Raw genomic sequence first — 12,409 nt, 5'->3', positions numbered from 1 at the left:
CCTTCCCTCGCCCCCACCCCAACTCCTAAATGTTGTTTAAACTGTTCAGTTCTGATCACCCCATCCACTGATTGAGAGGCTTCCCTCATCATTTTGCAACCACCAATGTAATGACTGATAGAGGCAAAGGTTACTAATACGTGCTAAAACTTTCTTAATAAAAGGTGGTTGGGGAATAGGGTATGCACGTTAGCTTCCTGGTGAATATGGGACCAGGAGCCCCACCAGGACCATCCAGAGGCGAGGAGAAGAACTGCAGGCTTAAAAAAAAAAATCAGTGTTAGATGTGGCTCTACCATCTAATGAATGACTGAGTGTGCACTGGCTTGCTTGCTTTCTACAAGCCAACTTCCTCCACACTCTTTTTTTTTTTTTTTTTTTTTTTTTTGAGACAGAGTCTCGCTCTGTCGCCCAGGCTGGAGTGCAGTGGCATGATCTCAGCTCACTGCAAGCTCCGCCTCCCAGATTCACACCATTCTCCTGTCTCAGCCTCTAGAGTAGCTGGGACTACAGGCGCCCGCCACCACGCCCGGCTAATTTTGTTTTTGTATTTTCAGTAAAGACAGGGTTTCACCGTGTTAGCCAGGATGGTCTTGATCTGCTGACCTCGTGATCCGCCCGCCTCAGCCTCCCAAAGTGCTGGTATTACAGGTGTGAGCCACTGCGCCCGGCCACACTCTACACTCTTTAAAAAGACTTTCTCTTGACTTTAAAACCTCAGTAGGAACTCAGGAATTACTGTTCTTTTGAAGTCTCCAGAAGATTTGACATCCTGTCTTGATATCAGTTTAAAGAGTGTCTCATCTCCTATAATTAGAGAGTTCATCTGTATGTCAGCCCTAAATCTAGATTTTACTAACCCCAGTTTGGATCTTAAAACTCTTGGCCAGGCGCAGTGGCTCATGCCTGTAATCCCAGCACTTTGGGAGGCCGAGGCGGGTGGATCATGAGGTCAGGAGATCAAGACCATCCTGGCTAACAAGGTGAAACGCTGTCTCTACTAAAAATACAAAAAATTAGCCGGGCTTGGTGGCAGGCACCTGTAGTCCCAGCTACTTGGGAGGCTGAGGCAGGAGAATGGCGTGAACCCGGGAGGCAGAGCTTGCAGTGAGCCGAGATCGCGCCACTGCACTCCAGCCTGGGCAATAGAGCGAGACTCTATCTCAAAAACAAACAAACAAACAAAAAACAAACAAAAAGAAAAAACAAAAAAACTATTTGCCAGGGGCAAAGTCTCTTCCCAGGGCTACACCACAACTGCAGTCAGATCGTGGAGAGAATTTTCCAGCAGGATAACTGCCTGCACCAGCCAATCACTTAATGCTTGCTCACAATCAGAGCCCAGAAAAAGAACTGATGTTCAAAAAATAAGTTCAGAACCAGTACATTCCCAATCTGATTAATTCAAATCAATTCAAAATGAAAAACAGGAGTGGGAACATAGTTAATAAACCATGATTGGGGTAAGGAACAGTTTGATCCTGGCCTCTTTGAGTGTCTCCAGGTACATCGAAGACCTCCCTGGGCCCCTGTCTGTGATGCGGGGCCAGGGTATTGCAAAGATAAAAGGAGGGGATGAAATTGGATGGCAAAAAAGTTTAAGAATACAGCCTCTTTGACAAGGAGCTAATAAAAGAAGCAGTAGCTCCTACTTCAGAAAAAGAACAAAAGGTAAGAAAACCACAGAGGTCAAACCTGGCAGGCAGAAGGGGCCCACACCAGTGCTCTCATCACTTGGCCTTTCAGGAGTCAACTGGATATATTAGCACAGGCAGTGTCCTGGAGGGGAGGCTCATGGGCTCTGAAGTAAAAACCACCTGGGTTTAAATCCTAGCAATAACCACTTCCTAACTCCAGGATCTAGAAAAAGCTGTCTAACCTCTCTGGGCCTCAGTTTCCTCATCTGCAAAGTAGATTCAATAAAAGCTACCTTTGAGGCTCAGGAAACACAGCTCCAAGTAGCATAGCTTGGATGTGGATCCTGGACTGTCCTGACTTGAAAAACACAGGGAGAACCTACAATATGCCTCCTGGAACGGAGACCTCTCCATCTCCTAAATGAATGACGTGTATGATGAGATGTGCATGGTGAGAGGAATGTGCCCCCTGAGCATGCAGGGGGAAAGGTGAACATGGGAATCCTAAAATCTTCACAGGATGGAAGACACCTAGGAGGGGAGGGGTACTCGTTGCACAGTTAGACCCTATTTTAGAAACTGTGGACTAGGAGTTGAGTTGCAGTGGTAGAAAGGAGAACCAGCAAGGTGGGCTTAGCTACATGCAGGCTTCAAGGAGAGGAGAAGAGGCTCTGTCAGTGACTGCAGAGCAGACAGGGCCCACAGGAGGCTCTGGTCACAGATCCCAGGTGCTCATACGATCAGGTCCAGGGGATCAGTACGATGTAGACCAAAAGCAAGCCATCAGACTGGGGGATAAGAGAGATTTACACACACACACATACACACACACACACACTGGGGGATAAGAGAGAGATTTACACACACACACACTGGGGGATAAGAGAGAGATTTAAACACACACACACACACACACACACACACACACACAGAGCTACGCAGCTGAGTTCCCCACAGGGCCATCTATACCTAAGTCCCAAACTGCTGGGAAGGAGTTTGGCCTTCTAATGAGCCACAGTAAAGGTGCCTAGACCAGATGGTGGGGAAAGGGGAGACACCCTTTGGGTGGTGGCGGCAAAAGTACCAGCACTGTCAGGTATAGACCAGGGCTGCTTCACCAGATGATGAAGCAGGAGCTCCAGGGAATCCAGTGGAACATTCGGAGCTGGCCAAAGAGGGAAGGGGCTGCACTAAGGAGCTGTAAGTGAGCTCCCTATCCCTGGAGGTGATCAAGCAAAGCAGAGGCCGGCCCACCCCTCGCAGGGTTATCACTCGGAATTCCAGCCTCAGGTGGGTGGCTGGGCTCTCTCACTGCATGCGCCCCTTCCAACCTGAGATTCTCTGAGTTGTGGACAACGTGTGATGGTGAGCAGGGCTTTAACATGGTTTTCTCTAGTAAAAGCAGTTCTGGGGTCCAGGTCAGGACAGATGTCAAGGGAAGGAGGGGGGGTTCGTGCAGATGTGCAGATGTGCCCTTTAAGACAGCATCTCCAGAAGGAAAGCACTCAGGGGGACGGACGGTCCCTAAGGCAAGGCATCTGAGGGGCAGTGGGGGCTCTGCAAGGCAGCCGAGGCTCAAGAGTGAAACCAGGACTTGAGGACATGATGAAGACCAAGGCACCAAGTTAGCCCCGCTGAGAAATCCAGGGGAGTGTGTGAACTGCACTGAGCTGTGTCTGGAAAAGACTGAAGAGGCCCGAGATAAAAAGGCCGCCAGAGCACTTAGTAAGAAGGGAAAACCCGGAAAGAACCAGGGAAAACTGCTCCCCGACAGCCAGAGAAGACGACTCACTCTGTCAACACTCTCGAATTTCTCTCTTTGAAAAGGTTAAAATATGGACAGTTCAAGGAAGTCAGTCCATGTTGTTCTGGGAAAATGGAAAAGTAAATGAAATAGAGAAAGAGACTGACACTAACTGGCTTGGGGTTAATTTAGGAACTGTCGCATCTCATTGCAAAGCCACTCCCCGTGACTCCTGAGAGACTGGGAAAATGAGAAAAAGTTTCTGAGTTCTGGTAAAACCGCAAATGTTTTTCAAAAAGAAAACAGAAGGACCCTAAACACTGCAGGCTAGTCAGCTTCGTGTCAGCACCTGCAAAGGTGAGAAAATGAACTTCATTCGGTCAACCCACCGCAGTGAGTGTGCCACGGTGCTCAGTGACAGGCTGACATCCACAGCGGGGAAGAAGGGGTACTGTTCCCCGCCATGCACATGGCAGGAAGTAGAGCCAGGGAGATGCTCCTTTCATGTCTTCACGTGCAAGCTGTTTAACCCACAACATGAAAGAGGGAAGAAGAAGAATTCAGTGGAAAGAAGTTCATATTACAAATGACTTTTCAAATTGGGCTCTGTGTTCCAGAAAGTGGATAAACCCTGAGAAGAGGCTAATCAGGCCAGGAGAGAAGGAGGCGGCAAGGATGGGAGCCGAGGGTGGGTGCTGGAGTCTATTCAATGGGTGGACCACCAGCCCAGAGCGGCAGGTTCCAGGTTTCATAAGCCACTAAAATTCTTTACTGAAGCCTTCTATCTGTAAGATGGAAAAAGCAGGCTCCCTGGCTGGATGGTGTGGGACTGGGGGGACAGTGTTTGTGTGGCCTGGGGGTGGAGGGCGGGTATTCCATCCACCGGCCCCCTCCCCCACCCAAGGAAACTGAGGCCTCTGCAGCACGGAGACAGCAAAAATCACTGGGCTAGATAAAAGAACTGAGAACATGCTCAGTGAATTTGGCATTGATAACAAAATAGGCAAATTCAACAATACAAAAGAAGGCAGGGATGATTTTCATAACTCATCTTGAACTGTGGGAAAAAAACTTATTAGACCAAAAATGGCCAGTGAAGGTGGCTGCAGGCAGAAAATGGGCCCATCCTTCCCCTCCTCCACAATTACTGCAAATCAGGAAACTCAAATGGAATGAAATCAGTATAGCTCAGGTTCATCTAAGCCCCTAAAAGAAAAGAAAGGAAATTTAGGTTCAAGCTTAAAAAATGGCAGACTATGCACAGCTTTGATTCTGATTTGAGTGGGCTAATTAAGTGCCTGAAAGAAACAAACAAATAATGACTTTGCCTCAGTTCCTTACTTAAAAAACAAATGTTCTCTTTGGGGTTCAGCAAAGAACTTTTAACTATGGTTTACTTCTTTTGTAGGTGGTTGTGACTTTTCATTGTGGCAATATTTATACAACATAAAATCTGCCACTTTAACCATTTTTAAGTGTACCATGCAGTGGCATTAATCACACTCATGTTGTGCAACCAATATTGCTATCAATTTCCAAAACCCTTTCATCACCCCAAACAGAAACTCTGAACCCATTAAGCAATTACACCCGTTCTCCCTCCTGCCAGCCACCGGGAATCTCTGGTCTGCTTTCTGTGTCTATGAATTTGCCTGTTCTAGGCACTTCATATAAATGGAATCAGACCATACGTGTGACCTTTTGTGTCTGGCTTCTTTCACTCAGCGTCATGTTCTCAAGGTCCTTCTATGTCGTAGCATGAAACAGCACTGCATTCCTCTTTATGATGGAATAACATTCCACTGCAGTTTACAGCACGTTTTGTTTATCTATTCATTTGTTGATGGACGCTTGGGTTGTTTCCGCTTTGTGGCTACTGAGAAAATATGGTGTCCTTTCATAGCCACAGGATGAAGAAGTGGAACTGTCTACTCTGGATAAAGCAGGCTGGGGGGGGGCCTTGACAACAGAAAGACCAAAAGGCAGGAGTGGCTGAACATGGGGCAGGAGGGAAGCTGTGGCCTTGAGGAAGGAGGGTCAGTGGAGAGGCAGGGAACCAGCTAACGTTAAGACCTACGATGCAGCCTATCAGATGCTGCAATACTAGCAACGGATGGAGCACGCGGCTCAGCGTGGCATGCTTCTCACAGACATGCCCGATGGCTCTGGCTGACCCTGCCCTCTCTGGCTGCCCACCTCTGCACCTGCCAGGGGAGGTGAACCACACCAGGTGATTCCTAAGGTCCCTTCCGGCTCTGACAATCAGTCCACCAAGACCTTGACCATGACGTGACTATACAGTTAACAGACTAATAAGGGCCCTCTCTGGAGGGTGGAGAGAGGAAAGGGGACTTTGGAGGGGATGAAGATCCAGTTCCTCCAGAAGGAAGACATGGTGCTCACTGCAGAAGAGGGTGCAGCTTCCAGGGGGCCCCACCGCCCACCCCAGAGGCTTGGCTCCTAGTGAGTGTCAGGGAGGAGTCAGAGAGGCTCAGCAGATGTGGGAGAGGCACAGCTCTGCCCCAGGGATGAGTGCTTCCCGGAGGCCAGGCTGGTGCGTCAGGGAATTCTGAAACCACTAGTGAAGAAACTGAGGGAAAGGGCTGATGGGCAGGGCAAACAGCAACATAAGTGGTTTCTACCACAGACCAGAGTGACCCAGAGCCAGGTCGCATCGAGGGACACGGCCTGGACCGGGGACACAGAGCACCTAAGAGATATGGGAGAAAAACTCAGAACAAGACCTACATTTCTGCTGCCAACACCAGCTGGCTGTGTGGCCTGCTTGAAAACAGCGAATCACTCTAGGGCCACACTCCTCCTCTATGTGCTGGGTGGCTCAAGACCTATAATCTCTGAGGTCCCCTCCAGGGAAAATTCCAGAGCACATGGGAGCACCAAAGCGAGTGTTGAGAGAGACCTCCTCCACACCCATTCTCTCAGCTAATATTCACTGGGCACTGCTCTGTGCCAGGCTTGGTGCTCGGTGCCCTTCCTTCCTTGTGCATAACATGAACAGGCGCAGCAGCCACAGCATCTTCTGGTTGCAGAGATTTGCCAAGGGCAAGTTAAAGCAGCCAGTGAAGAACAGGCTCCCACTGACCATTTGCCAGCCTCCAGGCGAGCTTGCTGCCAATGCCAATGGAGAGGTGTGGCTGGCATCAGGCACTCTCCCACCCCCGCCAAACACAATGCTCGGGCCCCTTCACATTTTGGCCCCTGGGTAGGGCCCCTAGTGCTGAGACAAGTGGGAAGAAGGTGGCTGCAACCCAGCTGTCAGCTACACTCACCTTTACGCAGGAGTAGATCACAGACACAAACACCACCAAGGTCAGCAGCAGGGAACAGGTCAGGTAGAAGCTGAGCATGAACACGGAGCTGGAGGGAGAGAGTAGGGGAGGGAGAAGCCAGGCTCAGCTGGCAGGGCTGCAGCTTCTGGGGGGGGCCCGCCTGGCAAGCAGGCCACAGGTCCCCTGTGCCATCCTCACAGCTTCAGAGGGCCTGGGCTCTGAAATCCGGAGAGGGAACCTGAAGTTGCTCCACCTCCCCTAATCCACTGCCCAGCCTTTTGCACTGACTCCCTGAGTATGGCTTACACAGCCTTGCAGGTGGATTCTGGAACCCCCCCATAACGGTATGGTTCCCTCCCCTTCCGGTGGGGACAGCAGCCCACAGGAAGCTGAATGGAGAACCAGGTGATGCCTGATAGGTATTTTGACTAATTCTCAGCTATTCACTGATGTGCTTCATTTAGCTTGGAAGAACCACCTGGTTATTCCCTCCAAGTCGTCACTCACAGCTCCATAAATAACTGTGAAGGCTGAAAACTGATTGGATCAGTAGCCTTCATTTCTAGAAATGCCTATGTCAGCAGCACAGCCAGCCACTCTTTGAGAAACAGGGGCGGCTGTCTCTTTAGAAGGGCAGAATCTCTAAGCCCCACCCCCTTTCCACTGCCAGGTCCCACAACAAGTCCCGCAGTTTTTGCTCCTCGATTCCTAGCCAGTTCAACAAGCAATATGCAAGGTTTTCCCTCTGCCCCTCCTTCAGATGCAGATCACAGGTGACCTTCACGGCCACCACGGGTGGCCACCCTCAGACAAAAGAGCTGTAAGTGACTTTCCATCTGGAACTTCCCATTGGCCCTCCTAGGGCAAGGGCTGGCCCGGGGACAACACACCCCACCATACCACCAGGTGGCCTTTCAAGGGAGGAAGAGTGGCCTGACGATGCCAGGTGTTGTTATGGGGTTAAAAGCCAGTGGGGGGCGTGAGAGGCAGGTGAACACCTCTAGGGAGGATTCAAATAGCGTCTTTGTTCCGGGCCTCCACAAAAGCCGGCACTTCGCTGCCTTCAACGAATGGAACAAGAGAAACGACTTCTCTTCAGAGGAAAAGAAAGATCTTCAGAGTGGCTTTTAAGGCTTTCCTAGAGAGGAGGTGGCTAGAGAATGACCTCTGCCAATGTCTAAGCCACTTGGAGCTGTGTCCAGAGGAGGGAATGAAGCCGTTGCGGGCAGGGCAGGTAACTGAGATGACCCAGCCCCCAAGCCGCTGCAGAGAAGGAAAAGCAGCAAAGAGGCAGGACTATGCACTCAAGCTACAGGGACTGTCAGTTGCAATGGGATGAAAAACCAGATTGCTTTTTTTTTTTTTTTTTTTGAGACAGAGTCTCGCTTTGTTGCCCAGGCTGGAGTGCAGTGGTGTGATCTTGGCTCACTGCAATCTCTGCCTCCCAGGTTCAAGTGATTCTCCCGCCTCAGCCTCTCGAGTAGCTGGCATTACAGGTGTGCACCACCACGCCCGGCTGATTTTTTGCATTTCCGCTGTGTTGGCCAGGCTGGTCTTGAACTCATAGCCTCAAGTGATCCACCTCCCTTGGCCTCCCAAAGTGCTGGGATTACAGATGTGAGCCACTGCGCCTGGCCTCCAGGTTGCTTCTTGATACTTGTGGCTCCACATCAGTACAGAAAGATGGGGTTTTATGCCAACAAGGACCCCAGCTCTGCACAGCCTCAGTGCAGCGGTCAGCCAGGGTGGAGCTGGCTGTCAGTGCCTGGTTTTCACCTGTGGCATCCAACAGAGTCATGGCAGATACAAATGTAAGGGGGATATTTTCATTCTTTTAATAATATCATTAAAAATAAAATACATGTTGACATCATGTACCTCCTGCTATGGTACATGGAGAAGGACACATCATCGCTTCAGTGGGAGCCTTGTCAAAATGTAGACCCCCCAATCTAATAATGAAAAAACATCAGACACACCCAAATTGAAACTACAAATTAATTGGCCAGTATTCCTCAAAAGTGCCAAGATCATGAAGGACAAGCAAAGGCTGAGGAACTATCACAGATGGGAGGGGACCAAGGACATGAATCAACTACATGCCATGCGGGATCCTGAACTGGCTCCAGGAACACAAACTGGATAATGAGGGGAAAATGATGAATTAGAATAAGGTCAGTAGATGAGTTAATAGTATCGTTTTAGTGTTAATTTCCCGGTTTTGATCATTACATGCAGTTACAGAAGTTGTCAACATTCGGGGAAACTGGATGCAGGATGCACAGAATCCCTCTCGGCTACTTTTGTAACTTCTCAAATACCATTATTTCAACATGAAAAACAGAAGGTACTGGCTTCGGGGACTCTTTAGATGAAGCAAGGCTTAGAAGATATAACCAAATGCAATCAGTGGATTTTGAGTAGACCCTGGCTACAAATAAACTGAAAGTAGAAGACATTTTGGGGGACAGTTTGGGAAGTTTCAATATGGACTAGGTAGTAGATGATAGCAGGGAATTGATGTTAATTTTTTGGTATATAAAGTATTGGGGTTAAGGAGGAAAATGTCCTTAAATTAGGAGTATATTGAGGTTTTTAGGGGTAAATGTCTTTGTGTCTAAATTTACATTTTAAAAAATCAGAATAAAAATAGATGAAACAAACACTGCAAAATAGTAACAGTTGTTCTATCTAGGGGGATGGGTACTGATTAGATTAATTACTTTTCTGTGCATTTGAGGAATTACATAATAAAAAGTAAAAATATGTATTTATACATATACTTATATGTGTGTGTGTATATATATACGTATATATGTGTATATATACACGTATATATATGTATATCTATATACACACACCAGAGCCATATATATATATATGTATAGGTGTGTGTGCATGGGTGTACATACATAGGGCAATTATATTTCTCTCCCAAGCAAGACTCTAATGTGAATGACAATTTAACAAACACCTCAACCTCATTTCCAAAAGCCCACTGCATACTTCAAATTACTCCCCATAGAAGCCACAGGCTTTCTTGGTGACACAGCCAGTCCTCAGAAGAGTTCAGAAACACCTCTTTGTGAAATACTTTCAGAACCTGAAATCCATTCTTAGAAATATCCACAGTAGTAGAAAACCTGCATCTTTTGAAGATTTTTTTTTCTTTTTCAAGAACTAACAGAAAGCAGCCCAGGGAATACTTTGGGTGACTCAATTGTCAGTGGTGGGGTGGGTTAATGAGATGAGACAATTAAGTGATAAAAAGGCGTCTCTTGACCAGGCGTGGTGGCTCACACCTGTAATCCTAGCACTTTGGGAGGCCAAGGCGGGTGGATTGCCTGAGCTTGGGAGTTTGAGACCAGCCTGGGCAACATGGTGAAACCCCGTCTCTACTAAAATACAAAAGATTAGCCGGGCGTGGTGGTAGACGCCTGTATTCCCAGCTACTCAGGAGGCTGAGGCAGGAGAATTGCTTGAACTTGGGAGGCAGAAGTTGCAGTGAGCCAAGATCACGCCTCTGCACCCCAGCCTGGGAGACAGAGCAAGACGCTGTGTCCCCACCACCCCCACCCCAAAAAAAAAAAAAGCATCTTTCGTGCAGCTGTGCAGTGCCTAGTGAGAGTCGCCCACCCTGGAATGAGCACATCACCTTCCCGCCCAGAGAGGTCAGACCCCTGGCTTCCTACCCCACTGAGGGCACACTCAGAAACTTCTCTCCCTGCCTGAGCAAGTGCAGGCCAGACTCCCTGCTCTGTTCTCCTAAATGACCACCCCCTCCCACTCCTGGGATTCCCTGCAGCCAGAGGAAAGAGCCCAAGAGGGACGGGGATACTCACTGGGGCACGATGGTGATCTGGACAAAGCAGATGAAGAGGAAGACGAGCGAGGCACACGCCACATAGGCACCAAATCGGTCGTCTACCTGCTTGGAGTACTGAGAGGAGACGGGCAGGGTGAGAGGGGCCAAAGTACCTGGCCTGGTCCGCTCCAGCCCTGTCAATCCCACACACCCGGGGCAGCCACTCAGGGCTGGTCACCTGTGCAGCCCACTCCCACAGCAGGGAAGACTCGAGAACCAGAGCCAGACTTAGACCCCAAGAAACCAGTCCAGATCACCAAAAGGTAATGCCTATGGAAAGGGCAGTTGAGACGGACCTGAAACCTTCTGCAGGTGGGTCACCTTCAGAGTAATCCATAATGATCATGGCTGAACATGACTACATGCCATCTACATGCTAGGAAACATGCCAGGTGTCTACAGGCATCATCCAGCACCCCCACAACAGCCCAAGAAGTTGGAATAAAACTGCTGTCATTTCTTCTTCAGAGATGAGCAAGCTGGGCCTCAGAGAGCTCACAAGACTTGTCCAAAGTCACATCTGAGGCTCCCAGCCCCAGCTCCTCCCATGATACCAAGCAGCCACGGTGATGGAGGTTGGGCTGGCACAGTCACCCAGAGTAACACCCAAGTCAGGTCCATATACTGCTGGTCCCTTTCCACAGCTTCACCTTGCTAATTCAGTTTGCTTGCCTGGTTTAATGCTGATGAGCATACCACAAGTCCACTTTAACTGAACCCTGGAGAGACGCTGCCACGTAGTGCAAAGAGAACTGACTGGACCAGGGTCTGGCTCCAGCTCTGTCACTACTTCAGTGGGGGGCTGAAAGCAGGTCCCCAAACCACTCTGGGCTTTAGCTTTCTCATTCACAATGTGAAGAAATGCAACAGAGAGATCTTGAGTGTCCCTGCCAACTTTAACACCTTGAGGTCCCAATGTGACAAAACAGTTGGGCTGTCTATTGACAATGAGAATAACAATAATGCAAATAGCAACTAATCTGCACTGAACGCCTACTATGCGACAGATACTGTTTCATACATAGAAACTCTATTGGGCATGGTGGCTCACACCTGTAATCCTAGCATTTTGGGAGACCGAGGCGGGTGGATCACCTGAGGTCAAGAGTACAAGATCAGTCTGTCCAACATGGTGAAACCCCATCTCTACTAAAAATACAAAAATTAGCCAGGAGTGGTGGCAGGCACCTATAATCCCAGCTACACAGGAGGCTGAGGCAGGAGAATCACTTGAACCCCGGGGGAGGAGGTTGCAGTGAGCCGAGATCAAGCCACTGGACTCCAGCCTGGCCAACAGAGTGAAACTCCGTCTCAAAAAAAAAAGAAAAAAAGAAAAAAAAAGAAACTCATTTCATCCTCACTATGACCCTATGAAGTGGGAATGTTAACTGTCCCCATTTTCCAGATAATGAAACTAAGGCACAGAGAAGTCAAGATGTATCCCTTCCAACCAGGGAAGCCTCCCTAGAACTCGCATCTCTCTAGGTAGTGCAGCATCAGAGGTGGGGAAACTGAGGCCACCCTTTCCGTGGTGCTGAAGGCAGGAGGAGGGAGCCGTCCTGTTTTCTTGCCCTCCTCCTCCTGGTCCTGGTTCAGCACAGGGGCCTCCTTCCCACCCAGGGTGCTGTACCTTCTTCTCTAAGTCAGGCTCCCTGAAGGTCAGGAGGAACTTGCGGACGTGCTCAGACCGAAGCCTGTCGATGCTCCTGGCGTCAATGGCGCGTCCCAGAAACTCATCCACTTCATCCTCAGGGTTCGCACTCTCCTGGGCATTCCTGGGGAGCAGAAGGCACAGGCGTGAGACAGGCTGACCACAGGGGCACCGGCAGAGGGGTGGCTCTTCCGACCATCCCCCCAGACTCTCGGAGAGGCC

The 12,409-nt window shown here is 49.3% G+C and overlaps 1 protein-coding gene across 3 annotated transcripts in view; it reads right to left on the bottom strand.

Moving 5' to 3' along the window:
• ADCY5 (adenylate cyclase 5) overlaps positions 1-12,409 on the bottom strand; it is a 165,469-nt gene that overhangs the window by 23,870 nt on the left and 129,190 nt on the right. For all 3 annotated transcript variants that reach the window (XM_054551390.2, XM_024245370.3, XM_024245369.3), the window contains exons 10-12: positions 12,167-12,311; positions 10,514-10,611; positions 6,672-6,759 (exon numbers count right to left, since the gene is read on the bottom strand). In XM_054551390.2, the coding sequence (XP_054407365.2) occupies positions 6,672-6,759; positions 10,514-10,611; positions 12,167-12,311 (331 nt within the window). The remainder of the gene's footprint in view (positions 1-6,671; positions 6,760-10,513; positions 10,612-12,166; positions 12,312-12,409) is intronic.

Source organism: Pongo abelii, chromosome 2, assembly GCF_028885655.2.
Source record: "Pongo abelii isolate AG06213 chromosome 2, NHGRI_mPonAbe1-v2.0_pri, whole genome shotgun sequence".
In the NCBI taxonomy this organism is placed as follows: Eukaryota; Metazoa; Chordata; class Mammalia; order Primates; family Hominidae; genus Pongo; species Pongo abelii.
Note: the sequence above shows the minus strand (reverse complement) of the source record. Positions and strands in the feature narration are given on the sequence as shown.